At 36.4% G+C, this 19671-nt stretch overlaps 1 protein-coding gene across 3 annotated transcripts in view; it reads right to left on the bottom strand.

Moving 5' to 3' along the window:
* AKAP7 (A-kinase anchoring protein 7) overlaps positions 1-19671 on the bottom strand; it is a 79606-nt gene that overhangs the window by 24896 nt on the left and 35039 nt on the right. The window contains exon 8 of one of the 3 annotated variants that reach the window (XM_086877109.1): positions 18982-19532. The exons of the other annotated variants lie outside the window; for them this stretch is intronic. Coding sequence (XP_086733235.1) covers positions 19414-19532 — 119 coding nt within the window. The 3' untranslated portion in view covers positions 18982-19413. Of the gene's footprint in view, positions 1-18981; positions 19533-19671 lie in introns of those variants that run through there. 3 annotated transcript variants of the gene reach the window in all.

Raw genomic sequence — 19671 nt, 5'->3', positions numbered from 1 at the left:
CCAGCCCAAACCCCAGCCCCAATCCCGGCCCAAACCCCAGCCCAATCCCTAGCCCAAACCCCGGCCCAAACCCCGGCCCAAACCCCAGCCCCAATCCCAGCCCCAATCCCAGCCCAAACCCCAGCCCGCGGGGCCGGGCATCACCGGCACCCTGCGCCTGTCTCCCTGACATCCAATTTGCTGAAAGGACACATCTTCCCTTTCCCGTCCTGATGCTACGGGAGGGATGGGCGCTAGAAAATACAAGCACCCGTCTGGCCACCTTAAATACGGCACCAGCCAGCGGGACTGAGTGCCCCTGCCACCACTGCCTCCCTCCGCTCCACAGCCGTGTGCTGAGAAAATATATATATATATATATATTAGTATTTATGGTTAATATATGGGCTCTCTTTCTTTCCACCTATAAGGAAAAATGAAGTTAAAAGACTTAGGAAGGAAGACAGCTGCTCCGGCAGCTGGAGGAGCGGCACAGCAGCCCTAGCCTGAGATGCTGAGAAACAAACTGGGATTACGGCTCTGGGTGTGGTGGGGATTTGCCACCGACTTCAGAAGGAATAGAGCCGGCCACCTTCACTCCAGGTTACTAGCCCTCCTTTCTCAACACGGTGTGTACCACAATTGAAGGTGATGAAGGTCACCTGGGGGACGTAATAAATTAAGGATTTTCTAAGGTAATAAAATACTAACGAGATGCAACATCAGTTAGTGATTAAAGATAAAGAAGAATTGAAGGCAGTCCTACAAGGATTAGTACTAGTCCTAACATTATTCAACACAGTTATTATTGACTTGAAAGTAAATAAATGATGAAATACCTAAGAGTGAAAGTTTGGCATGCACTGTGAGAAACAACAGTAAATTATCACAGCCTGTACGGCTTTGGAAAACTGAGTCCATTCCTCCAAAGTATGTCAATAAAAACACATGAAAAGACATACATTTTGTTTAAGTATTCTTCCACTCACCAAAACAAAAACCACCCAGTTTTCTACTTATTTTGTCTTGTGGTGCCTTTAATTTAAAGGAATCAAACACTATTGGGGTGCTCACACGCTCTTGGCTATCAAAGCATCTTTGCAGGGTAAATCTATGTGAATATCCCAGTTTTGCTGCAATTAGCTGTCAGCACAAACTGTTCTGTTAAACAACAAGGAATGTACATGACGTGGATGAGAAGTAGCTCTCTGGTGTCCAATGAACTCGTACTGAAGACTGACCCATGGTCAGCCATTCGTAACAGCAAGACTCCCTGATGCCCTGTGGCTCTTAGGCTCATACTGCAATTTTTGTTACATTGTGGGAATTAATAAACTATCTCTCTCTTTATCTGGATGTGTATTTCTGACAACATGTAGATATTTAATATTTCAAGATTACTACATCCGATTAGTTTACCAGAAATTTGGCAACAACTTCTAAAGTTAATTGTTGTAATTGGCAGATATACACATATATACACATAAGCAAAACATGATCTCACAGATCTGTCATTTGGGTTACGGTTTTGGCTAATAATGAAGGAATGCAGGTGTACATAAAAAATTGTGGGATTACAGGCTAGAAAATCTGCACACTGTCCTGGAATAGAGCTCCATTTTCTTCTCGGTAGCTGGTACAGTTCTGTGTTTTGGATTTGGGATGAGAACAATGTTGGTAACACACTGATGTTTTAGCTGTTGCTGAGCAGTGTTCACTCTAAGTCAAGGGCTTTTCAGTTTCCTATGCTCTGCCAGTGAGCAGGTAAGAAGCTGGGAGGGAGTGCAGCCAGGACAGCTGACCTGAACTGGCCAAAGGGATATTACAGTGTAGAATGTTGTGCCCTGTGTATGAAGCAGGGGGAGTTAGCTGGGGGGCACCAATAACTGCTTGGGGACAGGCTGACAACCCATTTGTCAGTGGGTTTTATTATTCCTTTTTTGTACTATTATCATCATCATCAACAACAACAACTTTATTTCCATTACTAAACTGCTCCTATCTCAACCCAAAGCTTTTACTTTTTTCTCCTTCTGCTCCCCATCCCACCATGGGTGAGAGCGAACAGGGAGAGAGCAGCTGTGTGGTAATTAGTTCCTGTCTGGGGTTAAACCACAACAAAATCTCCTGTACAGGAGATCCAGGAAAACCACAGTTTCACTGAGAAATCCTCCATGTGCACTTGAAAACCAGCCTTTCATGACTGCAGTCAATTTGCTTTTGAAAGTAATTTTTTCTGCATCCAGAAAGTAAAAATAAACTAGAAAAAACCAAATCCACTATTACTTTCCATTAAAAGACCTAATTTTGCACACCTTCTCCGGCGATACCTGCAGTCACTGACACTTGAGCACCATTACAGACAGCTTTGTGACAGCAATGGTTCTTAACATTTGATATGAATATGAAGGATGTTAAAGCATGCAAGTTTCTCATCACCACATTGATTAAATAAAACATAAGGCACAGATGACTTTTTTATTATTCTTCTTTAAATTATAAAGACTAATACTTACACATGAGCAAAGAATCCAGTTACCACTGGATTCACCACACAGGTAAAGGTATGAATTCAGCTCCTATTAATCTGCACTTTTTCAGTGTTCTAGTTCATGTGACATACTTTCCATATAACCAGTCATTTCACCAGTGGCAGAAGTTCTTCACAAAAATGTCTACTACTTCACATTCAAACTACTATTTGATTCAAGAAATTTTATGTTTGTTTTCCCAAAAGTAAGAATATCAGACTGGAAAATCCTATGAATATTTCATTTTTTTACAGGGATAAGTCATCTTATCTCAGAAGAACAAGTGTAATATATTTAACATATTTGTAAAGCACGGTTTCTCATAAAATTAGAATTGTCTTTAAGCTATGTAATATTCAAAAACTAAATGCATAAGGTTGGTAGGTAGGTGGTAATTTTTATTCTTTTCTATTACTACTCTGTTATTAACAATAATTAGATTATCTACTGTTTAAAGAATTATCTTCCAGTAGCAGAAATAAAAAATCAGGACAGTATACAAGTTTTTAAAATAACTGTAACAATTTTTAACTTCTATATTCAATGAAATTCCTTTCAGCTAAGTAGTTGCCTCACTTGAGGCGATGTTGTCAGCCTAACCCAGAGCAAAAAAAAGAACATGACCCATATTCTACAACATAAATGAATTAAAAATGAATACTACAGGGCATAAGTGAAGACAGCCATCTAAGCACTGAGAAAGTATTTCTAAGAATGAGCCGTATCTTCCACATAGCTCAGGATCAAAACAAGACAGACAACATTTTAGGCAAACCTCCCAAATATTCTCAACAAAAAAAAACTTTAAAGAGAGAAAAACCCCAAACAATCAAAAATATTCAAGCAATGAAACAAACATTAACATATATTTTTCAGTTTCATGTAAGCATAATCTCCTTCTATATACACAGATCACATCTATGTAGTACCTAAATGAATACAGAGCTCCTGGTGCTCTCATCTTTCCACAGGTACGTTTAACCAAGCAGTATCAAGAAGAACAAAGTCCTCTTGTACTTAAACACAAGAATCCTCCTGTTAAAACATGCAATAACCACAGTTCTTACTGATAATTTTTGAAGCAGTCCTGGCAATCCATGGATGTCAGGATGACAATAATCTATTAAGCAGTTCTGGAGTAGTCAGAACCAGTGATAGACCTCTTTCATCCATCCATAGTAAGTCATCTTTTAGCCAAAACTAACAAAATACATAAGCAGAAATGTGGGAACAAAGAAGAAACAGAGGATTCAAGGAGGACCCTGGCCTTTTCACACTGTCACTATCAATCTACAAGCATTCTAACTTCCAAGATGAGGGTAGGGACCATCAAGTCCATTGAAACCTCCAGAGCTGGATAGGGTCTGTCTTAAATATTTTAAATATTATATTCAGTAACAAAAGTGTGTCTGATCACATTTTCAGTCCTTTGCTAGCTCAAGGCCTGCTATTTGTTCTGTTTGGACATCTCTCAAAATTTTGGTGAGACGTACAAAGTACATTTCTGACAGAAGTTACAGCAGAGGAGCAAAACTTTCAGCTGTTTCAGGCACATATGACTGGATATAGAATTATAACCCTAGCCACATGAGGCCTAAATAGCCAAAGCAATATTAAAAATTACTAAGCCCCAAAAGATATTGGTATTCATTTTGTTGGGAGGCAGAGAAACTGAAGGACATTTTGGAATTGAAACAGAGGGATAAAATTTTTCCAGGTAAGGAATGGCAAGCTACCATCCTTTATCAAGGATGGCTGTTCAGATTAACCAAAACAAAGTGGTTGAAACAAAACCAGCAAACAGAACTATTGGCCTCCCCAAATAGAAATTATGGTTTTGAATCTTGGAAAGTCCCTCTCCTCACAGCAGATAAAGACTAAGAGAAATGAAAATGTATTCATTTTAAGCAGAGGCAATTTCAGCCTTCTTAATGCTCCTGAATACTGTTCAGCTGATCAGAAGGAACCTAGCTTTTTTTAGATGATGCTTGTGGTGCAAATTATGTAAAAAGTGGGTGAGGAGGAAAAGCTGATCTGCATTTCAATGTAAAAGTATTTCTGCTCTCAGAACCTAAGCTGTTCACAAGCCTATGTATAAAAACACACACACACATATACAGAGTGCAGAAGACAGTATATCACTGTAAGTTTTGTTTTGGGAGCACCTACCAAATCAGAATTACAATCCCCATTTAGAAGATAAAAAAGGGATAAATAAATGATCTGTTGGACTTGCCAATATGCAAACATTTTCCTACTGTGTTTGACAATGCAGACTATGCTCCCATTTCTTTCTGATACTTGGTTTGCAATGTATTGTATAATTCTAACTATTTTTAATTACATCTTTCTGAAAACACTTTCAATTTAATTTTTTCTGGAGAAAAAGCTTAAATTAAGAGCCTAAATTAAGTTTAATGTATTTTATTTTCTTTCAATAGCTTAAGAATATTCCTAGAAACATACATTATACAAAAAAAACCCAAAAAGAAACAACAAAAAAAAAAAGATGAAGAAAAAAAGAAGATAATGAGTTGGCATTTGCATTATAAAACAGGAGTGCATATTTTAGCTATGTTTTTTAAAACCCCATTAAAATCCTCCAGGGAACTCTCACCATTAATATGTGTTTTACAACACTGCCTTCTAGAGAGAGAATCTTGCTCCTACTCACCGCAAACCACTATTCCTGTGAGTTCCATTTCCAGAATGCACTGTACCTTTCAGGAAAGGCTGGGATGCCAGCCACCAATGAGCCTGCCTTCTATTTTAAATGCAACCTGAGGGCAAGGCTCAAGACCAAATCTGCAAACTGTACAAGCTGTTACCCTCAGGAATGCATTCAGAGCCACATTTAGAACAAGCCATACAGCACTTATGGGTGCAAACCACAAACATATCATGGCACCCTTCTTTGCAGAGTGGACGTGACCACCTACGGTGTCTATGTCCCAAGGTATCCCATCTATTCCTGAAGTGATTTGGCCTCACTGAGAGGATGTGTAGGAGAGGGACTTTAATACTGGCTTGCCAGTACAAAAATGCATTCCCTTTGACATACAAGACCTGTTGATAAGTCCCATAACAATTGACACTGTGAAAAACCAGGGCAGGGTACACCTCACACTTCAGGGTCTTCCCAAGGCTCAGTTTACAAGCCTAAGCCTCTGAGATCACCTAAGCAGTCATTTCATTCAATATTCAGGTAGTTCCTGCTGTTTCTGTGGAAAAGAAAGATTAAAGAACATATAAAAACATGAGGACCAGAAACTGAAGGATACATTCATTATTGTGAGGGAAACACCCTTTAAAATCCTGATTCTCTTATCTTAATACAAATTATTAAATGCCATGTGTGCAATAAACTGTAAAAAAAGTCAAGGGATAACTTTTGGTATTTACATACTTTTTCTTTCTGAAATAAGGCAAACTGAACAGCTGAGATAATAAGGCTTGAAAAGAGTTCTGTTCCTAGTTTTTGATCTCTCAATTCTATGAAGTGGTCAGTAGCTACAGCTATTATTGTCCAATGATGGCTTACTGAGAGTTAACCTGACTGTGAGGTCACCAGGAAACTTTTAAGGAGAATATAAAAGATTCCTCTCACTTTCAAATTATTTACTATAGCAAAATAATGATGGGCGGTTTTCCTATGTGCATAAAAATTAAACAAGAGTAAGATGTGGCAGTGGCACGGGTTTAATGACTATGTTCTGACATCTACATTGCTAAATCTTAATTTCCAACAAATTATCACTATCCTGTTTGCCTTTTTTAAGAGGACATTCATTTATTTTTTCCCAAATGTTGTTTTGAGTATTTTATTTTCCTGATTACGTGTAGTGTTTCTAAATTATTATTTTGAAGAACTGGAAAACCCTGCTACCAGGAAAAAGAAGTTAGAGATCTGTTCTTGAACATCCTTCCCTTGTTCTCCATTCAAACATGACTAATTTTTACATTTAAAATAAAATGCATCATGCACACAGCACAGTGATTTTTTTTTATTTTTTTTTTTTTCTGTAAGCATATATTTTTTATTCATGTTATGTTAGAATTTTCTTTCTGAGTGTTGTACATAGACTAGAACAATTCTTGTTAAAAAAAACAATCTGGTTTTTCCACGAGAACAAGCAAATTGAATACACTTTTTTAAAAGGGAAAAAAAAAATTACAATTAGTTGTGACTACTAATACTCTTTTACGTCAACGACTGTCATGAAAGTCACTGAAATGCACTGACACTGTACCACACTTTTGTGTATCTGATCTGCTACTGCCACTGACCCCAGTCAGTATTTTATTACTGATCTATTGCTCTTCAATACCATTCTTTATTAAAATGATTCTCAGGTTTGGATTACTTAGATACATAAATAACTCACTTAATGTACCCAAAATTTAGCTGGCACAAAGTTTCACAGAGAGGTCCTTATTGCTGTCCCCTTCTCACTCCTGTTGCAACACTCCCCAGTATTGCAGCTTCTCCCTGATCTCGTATATCTGGTGCTCCAGTGCCCATTTGTTAATTTTCTGAGAAATTACAAAGTTCCTTTTCCCCTGCTTGTTAAAACTGCTGGCAAGAATGCAAGTCAAGACAGAAATTATATTTAAGGTGGTCCTTTCTGTAAAAGTTTTCATTTGTTTTAGCAGTACTTGATTGTATAACCACAGAAGGCTCCTTAAATACATATTTCTACAGTCTGAAGAAAAATTAAATGTCAAATAGACAGATGCCCTATGCTCTTTGAAATTCCGGAAACCAGTAATAACAGGTTATTTTTTCTGACTTTCTAGTGAGAATACCCTGTGCTTTACATAATTCTTCAACCTTTTGCCATGTTATTCCTGAATGCCAGTGAAAGTGAGGTATTTGGTACTGTGCAAACAAGTACTTAGCATTAAAGAACAGAAATTGCAGGGACCAATACTGGTTACTGTGCATTACAGCTATGTTTTTAAGGCTGTATCAAAGGTTTTTATGATTGATGGGGGAAAAAAGGAAAGGAAAGTAGCATAAAGTCACTAAAGAAATCCATGTACAACTTCCATTTAAAAACCACAATTAATAAGGTTTTGATGTCATCAGCTAGACTGCACCTTAATATGGTTCACTGAAATCTGTTTGTGTGCTGCTATTTGCTTTAGTAAACTGTATATGGAACACAACCAATCCATTTGGTCAGATTATACAGAAAATAAATATTCTGAAAGAAAATGATTAATTATTTCCTTTGAAATCACACATTTAACCTCAAAACCTTTCAGAAAACTAATTTCTAGATTTGAATAAATCCTTAAATACAGCCTTTACTTCCACAGCCAACAGTCCTTTGAAAAGACCAGCCACAGTAGAAAGAAGGTCTGTAAATGTAACAGGGAGGAAGAAGGATGCTCTGACCAGTGATCATGTTCACTCCTGATCAATCCTCAATTTTAAGAGCCTGACTGGCATAGACACACAAAATTGCCAAGAAGTCAGGCCAAAGTCAATGCCCAGAGAATTCTAGTTTCCTCCATGACAATGAGATGAGAAAGCAGCTTAGTCTGCCAAGCAGTTAATTCTCCCCCAGTGCCTGGGATTTGGCCACTGTCAGTAGGTAAAATATTCCCATCCCACACTTGCACAACACATCTGTGAGATTCCTCAGGAATATCATCTTTTTGGGCTATCTAAACCCATTCACCTCAGCAAAGGGCTTGCCACCTTGAGTTTCACATAGAAACCAAGTATCGATCCTTCAGGCCACCCTCTTGTTTGAATAGTTTTATCTGATTAATGTGCAGCACCATGGCTTTCATCTGATATGCACAATGTCACTTAAAGCAGTACATGCCAGGTGAAGCTCACATCTACGTTCAGCTAAAACCAATAAACAGTAATCTTTTGCAGACAACAAATGCACTAAGCTGCTACTTTTCCTTCTAAGTATACCAGTTAAAAAAAAAACTTATTTCAGGCAACCTTTGCTCTCACTCCTTCCTAAAAATACAGAAATAGGACATTTCAAAATATTTCAGGATCTAGCTCACATATTCTTGAATATTGTGAACATTTAGTCCAGCAATCATTTACTGACTGTAATTTTAATAAGCTGTTTCTTTCATTTTCCATTTTTCTTATCACTGTTTTAATTTACACTATGAAAAGAAAGGGGAAAAGAGCATGGAATTTGAAATGTTCATCTCGAAAACAGGTGCAAAAAATGCATTTATTATTAATACATCCTTGCAGTAAGTGTAGTGAATAATCTGCATTTATCACTTCCAGTTGACCCCCTAGCATATGGTCTACCAACACATCATAAACACACCAACGGATTGAAAGCTGGGTAACTGCTGGTGTAATTTTAACTAAAAGGCATTACACTGCCATGACTGCCTGTGTGTGAATCTACCAGATTTATCATCACAAAGAGAAGTGCCAGATAGACTCTGCTAAAGGATCAGGACAGGCAGTAACACTGACTCATTTCTTATGCTATTCTGCTCCAAGATTTTCTTCATACCAAAGCAGAAAACTCATTCTAAATGGAAAGAAAAGGAGAACTGGGAATGCCAGCCAGCTTTTGCTTTCTCAGATGACTGTGAGCTAAACTCATTTTGGTTAGTCATATACAGATTCTTGTTATTCCTTTCATACATTCTTCTCTAAACCCAGTAAGTAACAAAAAAATCAAGTCCTGCCCTAAAGTTAACAGACACCATCTAGAACCCAGCCATTCCTTTGCTACAGATCAACAGCCTCCTAATTTTGATTTAAACAAATAGTTCTGCCAGTTTTCACTGGCCACCAATTATGAGATGAGATGAGATAAAGTATTAAAGTTCACTAAAATAATATAGATGTAATTATAGGACTTACCCAAGGGACTCAAACATTAACAGAATATGCTCATAGGTTTAAAATTAAAATACATCCATTTTTAAATAAATGGGTAAGTTTCTTTGTAGGTAACATAAAATTACTGACAACAATTAATCTAAATGTTATGCATACTTGGAAGAAGTAAAACATAAAGTAAGAACAAGTGAAGCAAAGATTATGCATTGTGATTTTTTATCACTTCTCTATAAAAAGATATAGAAGTGATATCTACGTAATATAAAATTTGCAACACTGAAAGCGCATAATCTCAAAGTCCTAGAAAACTATGGAGTCAAAAGTGATCTAACAGCTAGGAGCGATTTACTGGAAGGTTCTCAGAAAATAAGCCAGCTAGTACTACTCCTCAAAGACTTTCTTGTATTTTCACATAGAAATATGTTTATTGCCTTCCAATCTCAGTATTTAAAATTTATAAATATGAAGGGAAGTGTGTTCTGGAATTTTGGTTTCATATATGAACACCTATTTGTACAAAAATTGTGCCATTTTGAGAAAAATATTTTCATTATTAAGAAGGAATTTAAGAATTGGGAGACTGAGATGCTTATATTAACTGAGCAAAATTTAATTAACTGAGTGGGCATTCCCACATATTTCTATACTCCAAGGACACAGTGGTATTTATAAAGGTCATAAAAAAGGGAATGTGATTCTGCACTCACTCTGTGAACAAGAGGATACAACATCAACTAAGTGAAATTACAAATTCATTCTCTTTACCTCAATGTATTGAAAAGCATTTCATTACAAAATTTACACCTGTAAGCAAGCATTAGATGAAGTAAAAAAGCATCTTTTGTTTGTTCTCATTCTGTTTATTTCTATAAAAATTCTGTGTACTGTACAACTCCTTGAGAAGGGAAAGAGACATTTGTTTTCATCCTTAGCAATGATAGATACTTTTGGAGAGAGGAGAAATACCTCCATACCTGGTAATACCTCCAGCATCTGTTCAGATTTTAAAACTGCTATTTTATACTAATTGATAAAATGGGATTTATCTGTGTATTTTAATTATGATGTTAAACGTGAACTTTTAAAGTGCTAATGAACCTTTTACATAAGAATGTGAAAGCTAGCACAGCTTGATTTATAAGCTCACATACAAAAGATAACGACATGCAACAGTCAAAAAAGATGCTCCTTTAAATGGACATTCAGGTATGAGATTCTCTGAACTGTTTCCAAAGAAAAGGAATATTTCAATGAGACATATACTAATGATATATGATAAAATGAACATCTGGGCTGCAGTCAATCCAAAGCCTATCACGGGGGCATCTACTGTGCAACTGGTAGGAAGCAGCTTGGATATATGTCACCATACAAGTCCCAGAGACAAATGCTGTCCAAACCCACATTATTCAATGCTTTTCTGCTGTGCTTTTTTTAACCTCCTCCATGTGAACAAACGCCCACCACTGTGGCTGAATTAATTACAAGGATTTCAGCAAGAAAAGGAGCTGCTTAAAAGCAGTGTTTTGCATCACCTTACAGTAAACATGCATGCATGTGCACTATATGCAAACATGGAAACACACACAGAGGTTCATAAATATAATATGCATTTATCAATCCTATATATTGATAATTTGTTTCTAATGAATACCAAAAAAAGACAAGCATCAAACAGAGCATTTAGCCAGGAGTGATGTGTCTGCATCCAGAAACTGAAGAAACCCCACATATTCTCCTGTTGTCCAGTAGCAGAAATAGTCATGTTCATAACTGGCTCACTTTGAACAGCCTGGGCTTAGAATCCAGAATCTGGACACTCCCTTTTCTAAATCAGCCACAAGATTAAGAGTTCAGCGAGCATTTTAGCACTGTGCTTGTGACCTCCTTAAGACTAAACACTCCAGAAAATAGTCATAGGATTACAGAGTCTGATTTGGGGCAGGGGTGGGGCTCATTCTTTGGCTCCATGAAGTCTGAATTCTCTGCTGCTCTGGTGAAGCTCCCTGAAGAACACTGGTGCATCATTCAGCTTCCACACTAAGCTGCCATTTGTGGCTTTGCAAGTCTTTGGGGGCTTGAATTTCCCCAAGTTGAGAGAAGAAAAAAGCCCAAATATCCAGTTCAATTTGCAAGCAAACTATGTATGTAAAAAGTATTTCCTGTTTAGAATAAAATGTGAAACCGGATTTAAGTAGCCATGTATCATAAGCAGAGGTTTTGGATCCCAGTTGGTTGAGATGCCTAAGTCAAAAATCAAAGTAAGACAAAGAGGTGTTGATGCCTGGCTTGTTCAATGCAACAGTCAGTTCAGACTTTCTTGACTCTACTCTTGAGATACTGGACTCCCCACAACTGGAAATGGATGCATCTCATTCTGGGGCCAAATTCTTACAAAAGATATTAATCTAAAACTTTTTTTTTTTTTTTTTACTTGTAAATTTTATTTATACACAAGGATATGTAACAACCCCCTCCTTTAATACAAAACAGAATGACTTTTCAACCTATGAAATGCACTTTTTAGCCAGGTACATACATTCAATACATGTTATATTTCACAGTGCAAGAGACTGTGGGCGCCAGCACTGTGGACCTAAATTTGCTTGGGAAAACAGCCCTTAAAAGAGTCTGAAGATGTGCAGATTTCTTATTGTAATTGCCCTACTAGTACAAAGTTGTTAACATAACTGCACTGACAAGATCATTACACTTGAATTTGCACAAATGTAAATTTACATTGAAAATACATACATGTGACAAAACACAAACCCTTACAGATTCTTCTGCTATATGAAATAAACCATAAAAACAAAAGTATTGAAATAGAAATTCAGCAGTCAGAATAGCTAGTGCTAAAGAAGAGAAACTTATCAGGTTTATGCAGCTGACTAATTCCATGGGTTTGAGAAACTCATTTAGGCAAGATTCCTCCTCTAAACAAAAGGGAAGCTAAATAGTTCAAATATATCCAGATAATCAAAAATATTTTGTACTCAGCTATCACATTCTATTTATAATTCTCACCTTTAAAATCTACTAACACAAACCAATATTCTCCCAAAATAATATTTTCTTTTCCTTAGAATCTCATTAGATGAGCCTCACCACCACTGACCCCGTACTACTTAAGTCCCAAACAGAGAAAGAAGTGAAGAAAAGGACTGAAAGTGAGTGGAGAGTTTAAAACTGAACATGCAGATAAACAGTAAGAAAGACCCAAACCTCTAAAACCTTATTCCTTATTCGTCATAAGCACCTGAATGAACACAATATCATTATGCAAGTTGATCATAAAACCAAATAAAAGGCATCATGATACAAAGAAGTAAAAATACAGATGACTCTTTATATGGGAAATATTTGCAATAGTTCTCAAATAACTAGGGCATTAGGGTTTACACATCTATATTTCAAATTATATAATTTGGTTTTCTCTGAAATATTTAGGGTTTTATGCCTATATAGAAAGAGTTGTACTATAATATTTTAAACTCCATTTGGAGACACAGCATACTTTCGTGTGTTTTGTGAAAATTAAGAAAAGCTATCTCAAGACTAGAGGTAATGACTAAGTACAGTCAAACCAGTCCTGGCAATGAATTGTGAATAAAGTTAAACCAGATATTCAGCATATTTCTGGGAATAAAAACATAAAAATGAGAAGCTCTGACTAGTTAACTGCAAGACAACTAGAAGAAGGAAATAGTGTAACCATAATCTGGATTGTGGGCAATATGTTATTTGAGATATTGTATACATCAGGAAAGGAAACTACAATGTACAGAAAGCTGAATTTACTAATAATAAAGATCACAAAGAATTCAACATAATCATCTGAAAGAGTACATCCCAATCAAAATAATGTTTGCTTTTACTTGCTTATATGTGAAAATAACATTTCTAATATTAAAGATATACTAACAAATCTCTTCTTCCAGAGGTGATGTAACAAACTAATCAAGTGATGAAAAATTTTAACATCCAATGTATTTTGAATCTGCAGTACGACAGGAATGGGGAAGGAAAACTATAGAGCTTGCCTGCATTTGAAAGATAAGACAGATTAACACTGCCTGGGAATTTTAAAGTACTAAGAGCTGTTTCTGAATAATTCCATATGTGAACAGACTTATTTTGGAATAAGAGAGTGCTTTGTTGCTGTTCAGCTTGACCCACTTTCCAAAAGCATTTAATTAGGAGCATTTATATGTGTAAAAAAGGCTTTTGTTCATTCTCTTGATTAAAACAATAAAGTTCAGCATCTAAGGTTTCTGATTCAAAACAACTTAAACATTAAAAAAAAAAAAAGTGATGGTAGCCTAGGTATTAAAATTCAACTGTGGCATTTTCACTGCTTCTCTAAATAAATGATTTAAAAGGCAAAAGGTTTTTCAAACAGTCTTCAGTCAGCAATTACTTTCTGGTGTAATCCCTAGGCTGTGGATGGCTACTTAGAATTCTATAAGACAAGCCTGCTCTTTGCAAAACATGAAGTAACAGCAGAGGTTTTTAAAAGTACGTGTTTAAGGGTCAACTGCAATGTCTTGGGACTTCACAAAGTAAACTATTTACCTAAAGTAGAAACATGCAGCCTAGAAAGGACACTATTGCTGTACCAATAGCTAATACAAATCTATGTGAGTAGAAATCTGTGCTGCCAACTGAAACTGTCAGGCTCAGCACTTTGGCAACCACATATGCCCAGATATTTGCTCAGACTGCAAGCAGTGTGAACCCACTCTGTCTCAGAAAATACAGAGTAGGCATGTTTAAAAAGTTAAAAAATTGGAAGCATACCTTCAGCTGTCAGTAAGCATGTCTGGTAAGTGTGAGCATGTCTGCCTGTTCAACCTACACCTGGGTACCATGGCTTTGGCCATGCACACCTCCTGAGTTGCTGATGCCGATACAAAACTTAGTACACAGCTAAACATTATAGCATCAGCCTAGTGGTGGCACCCACACATGAGAAGCAGGGAAAATAGCTGCATTTAGCACTGTTATCTGCATGTGATCCCAAGTGCTCCCTGTCACTTCCAAAGCACGAGTCAGAGAGGTACATCAAACACTAGAGTAACACCACATAGAACATGCCATGGGTGGTTAGCACATTTAATCCTGCAATGGAGCAGGGAAGGAATTGCCACTAGCATGAAAGGCAGTGTAAAAACCCCACATCCTCTGGTACGTGCGGGGCAGGGGGATTATGTGCAATGCTGGACTGTCCCTCGCTGGATAACTTAAAAAAGTTAAGTGGCTTAAAAACCACGACACTGACAAATAAGGGTCCACATGCAGACTCAGATATACTTCACTAAGAAGAAATGAAAACTCTTCATGCATGTAAAGCTTGTTGCACCCTCCCAGAAAGGTCTTTATATTGCTTGACTGACATCTCCAAACTTTTCTACCCAACATATCTGCCTAACTGTTCAATAAACAGAGAGGAGGTTCAGGTCTCTTAGCTGTCATCAAATATTAATGCAGATCTTAAATATCTTATCTTCATTTTAAAATTCACATACTATGTAGTCAGCAGGTACTGTGACAATCCTCTCTGCTGTGTTTAAGAACAGATTAAAACCAAATAACTTGGCAGGCTACTGTTAAAATAATGATGCCATGTTTTAGCTTGTGGTTGATGTAATCTTGCTCTTACTGCTTTCATGAGAAACAGCATTGCGGCTTTCTTGGAAACAAGAAATGACACCACAAGCCACATTAACAATGCATCTTTAAAATCTGTCACATCTGATCTTCAAATTATTTTCACTAAAAGAACCTACTTTTACAAATACTAGGGGACTCAAAAATATTTTATGCACAGTCTAGAATAAGGAAACTATTGTTTCTATCCTAGAAACACCTGTTTCTATTAATTGCTGAGTACTGTCATGAAAGTCAAATGCAAGCTGCGGTATTACTCAAAACAATCCCTTTTCCCCAACAGCTACATTTTTATATCAGCATTTGTCATTATCCCTGAGGTACAGACCTCTACTGATCTGCAACCACATCTTATTTTAGAATACCTCATAAGGATTAGGTAGGAAACCTACAGAGTCTCTGTGGAATCATGCAATACACTGTGTAAGAGTTCTACACTAACCAGAAACAACTAAAAAAAGATGACATTTGGACAGTGGAAAACTGGTTGTCCTTTCATTCCAGGTCCTTCAAACTACTGAAAAAGACTCCTCATACACTGCAGAAAGAGCTTAATTCGATTATGGTAAATCAAACATATTACTTGTAGAGTGTTGATGTCAACACTATACAAATAATATGTATCAACAAAAGCACCTTGCAAGCTAGGAAAATTTTAATAATATAAATTAATTATCTTCCACTGATCCATTCAATGAAAGAATATTATATATTTACTGATCCATTCAATAAAAAACATTACATGTTTCATTTACTCCACACCACCTGTCTGTTTACTTTTTTGCAATTAAGGTATATTGAACTATTAAATGTTTTATGCATTTTCAATGTATTTTGAATATATTAAATTTAAAAATAAATTAGTTGTTTACTAATTGTTTCTTTAGAACACCAAAGTCTGCTGAGAAAAATATCTTTAAAGCATAAATACTTAAGACACTAAAAACCTGCTGGATGTTATTAAATTGTATTTTTATGGCATACTATGTTGTGAAAAATCAATTCTGCCTTTTCATATACTCAACTAAATTTTCAATTATGAATCACAGTCTTACTGACATTAAATAGGATTTTGTGCATCCTGTTACATTTACTTTATCAGTTTTATCCCACTGTTTGCACATATTTTTGAAAACCTTATTTTGACTTATTTTCAACTACTGATAAGAGCTCTGGCACAAAAACACATCACTACTTCAAATACTTTTGTTGACAAACAAAGGAAAATAGTCTTTTGAACAGAAATGCATTATGATATTTTAAAAAGAGTGTAGCAAAAATACTGTAAAATAAAGTACCTCTCATAATCAAATGCAAAAAAAAATCTCATTATTACAGAAAGTAATGAGAAGGGTTTTTTGCTTGTTTCAGTAAGAGGAGATAAATGATTGAATTCTAAACATCATGTTCCTGTCTTTGAAGCTCCCTGTGCACTGTCTCATGAAGAGTTTGTCATATGTTTGCCAACATCAAAGCTCAAACATTAGAATTTGCCTCAGAACAATGAAATATTATTATGAAATGAAAACTTCCATTTTCAAACCATATTAGTTACCTCCCTCTTAATTAGCCTCTTCTCCTTATCCAGACACAGTAAGTAGCCATACAGCTTCTAGGTTGTAACTGGTCTTACAAAACTAATACAAAAATGCTATTTCATTCTGAAAAATGTGATACTAATAATCAGTGTTTCAAAAGCAGAAAATTACCAAATACAGAAGCAACAGCCCAGTGTAGCAATGATGAGATGAGATACATCACTAGAGCCCATCCATCAAGTTCTAATGCAGGAGTAATGAAAAGGAATCCAAAGGGCACCACTCTGTTGTCATTAGGAAATTGATAAGTATTTGATGTGTGTAAGAAACCCCAGGATCACTACTTTGTAGTCAGTGTCCATAAAGAGCCTGGCTTCTAGCTTAATAACCAATATATGAATTTTTCTCTGCCATGTTTGAAAGAACCATTTTTCTAAGTCAATATTCTACCACATGACTCAGCTGAGAAACAGTGCTTTAGGGAAAGACTTTACTGATTTTCATGTAATACCTGTTGCTTTTTATTTAGGCAAATACTTATTCAGCACTCTGCAGGCACAAGACTGAAGCAGTTCTAGATAAACTCAACACAAGCCATGATCTAATTACTAATTTCAAGTGTTAAGAAACAGCCCCTGGAAAACCACCCAAGACATTTTTATCCAGAAGCACTATGACTACCATATAGTTAATTAAAATTTGGGAGAATTGCCACAAATATGCAAGAATCTCAAAAACAGTTACTCACAAGCTAATAGGGTGGAGAAAGTAGAAGCTAGGCTACAAATAGACTATCAAGGAAAGAAAATTAAGAAGTGAAAGAAACAAACCTAAGGGTATCTTGAAATTGCAAGAGGAAAGAAAGGCATATAACAGGTAAAACTAAAGAATGTATCATTATTTTACAAAAAGTGATTCACTGTCATGCAATTAAGAAGGAAGGTGAAAAGAAACCAACACATAATATGTGTAATCTTGCTGGATGTAGAACATGGACAATTAAAGCAGCATTTGCCTATTTACCATTGCTGTTCCCAGTGTGAGAAAATGCTCAATTGCCATACAAATAAAATCAACCACACTGAGGTCAAACCACCAGTAAACAGAGAAGCGGGAGAGCATCTACAGGAGATAAATGACAATCTTTCTTTCATTTAAGATAGTGACACTATAAAAAGCTTTCAGACAAACTGGCAAAATTCACATACAGTATGCAAAATTTCATATTGCATACTGTATGTGAAACGTCTTCATCCTTGATGATGAAGGCAAAATGCTACTGTCTTTTTTGTTGACACTGTAAGTTCATTTTTATCAAGAGCAGACTGAGGGATGTTGACAATCTATCCAACTATCAATTGATTTCCAGTTCCTTTATTTCCAGTCTTCTGTTTCTTCTCAGTATTGTTCAGAGTTCATAGAGTGACATTATCATATCTATTTTATGTTTCAGGTACAGATCTTTCTCCTTACAGTCTTTCTCCTGTTTTTCCTTCTGTAATTCTTTCTTCCCTGTGGGTATTCCCAAACCTATTGCTGACAAACTTATCTTCAGTCTGGAGGGCTCATATACAACTTACCATCAGAAGCATCTTATTCTTCATTTGAGACATGGGTGTTGAGCAGCTGCCTGGCTAGCATTGTACTATGTAATGCAGAAGCATAAACAGTATCACGAAAGCCTGATCAAGTTTATTAAAACTACAAGAATGTTACTTAAATCATTTAAATAGCGTAACACCAGCAATTGGCAAGAATGAATTTTTCAGCAACATGTTGAAAACTTATGTTTTTATATATAGACATATATATGAAATTAGCAAGCTAATGAACAAATATTAACAACTGCTCAAGCAGTGTATTTTATACTCACAGCTTGGCTATCATAGACACTTTTTAGATCCTGCCTGTCTTAGACACTCCTTTTAGGATTGGAAGGGCAACTTTCTGCAGGTGTCTCCCATCTCAGAAACTGCAGAATGACCTTGGTGACAAGGTCAGACTGGACATCAAACTAGTACATAGACCCACTGAAAAGCAAATCAATCCACTAGTGTTCTGCTACTTCAAAAGGCATCTCTTTGAGGTATTACTTGAACAGAAAGAAGCATTACCTTTTACTATATTATTATGCTTTTATGCAGATAAAACAGACATTTGTAGTCTGATACTTTATTTTCCATATTGCTATTGCTTGATTGCAAGGACTGAGGGGGACTGCAAGAGTACTTTAACCTCCAGGTTGGACCACATTCCAGAAATATGAATTTTGGCTGTGCAGAAAGTAACAGTAACCTGCTGAGTGGTTTCCACCAAGCAACAGACTTCTTGAAGTTCCTCTACCTCACAGATAGCACAGGGGAAGGCAGGTGTATAAACTTCTTACAAGCCACTCAGAAGAAACATCACAGAAAACAGCTTGGCATGTGATAACTTTCTTTAATGTGCATATAATCTCATTTTACATTATAACACTGCAAACCAATTTTCTTTGAAACAAGTCTACAAAAATCTTCATTAATGGATCCTGAAAATATTTAAGTGACAATACTAAAGGTATATTTGACATAAGATTTACATAATGCTCCTTCTGGCAGTCAGAGGATCTATTGAACATCTTTACCAGGACATCAAAAACTGACCAATCATTCAGGTGAAGGAGTATATATTGAAAAGCTTAACTCATCCCAGCATTCACTCTCTACTTTGGGATTTGTGGTGACATACAACAGCTGTCATGAGGTGGGTGGTCCAAAGAAAGACGCTTGGTTGCCTTGCTGTTCTGTTAGCTTTAAGTAAAGACTGAACTCTGCTTTGAAGATGAAGCATCAACATTACCTTCACTATCACATCAATTTTTAACTCCTGAACAGATACCCTGTGGGGCTGGCACACAGACAGAGAAAGCTTCTGCTGTAGATGTAGGCTCTGCTAAAGTTAGTGGATGATGCTCTGTTGCTCTGTGACATCCTGTGTGCAGTGCATAGTGATGCAGTTCAGCAAGTATTGTACATCTGCCTTTTATTCATATCAATCTCATTTGGTTCTCCTATTTTTAAACACACTTTTAAACAAATGTGCAGCTGATATATGTTGTGACACTTATTAG

Source organism: Cyanistes caeruleus, chromosome 2, assembly GCF_971803275.1.
Source record: "Cyanistes caeruleus chromosome 2, bCyaCae1.hap1.1, whole genome shotgun sequence".
Taxonomy (NCBI): domain Eukaryota; kingdom Metazoa; phylum Chordata; class Aves; order Passeriformes; family Paridae; genus Cyanistes; species Cyanistes caeruleus.
This window is presented reverse-complemented; position numbering and strand designations above follow the sequence as displayed.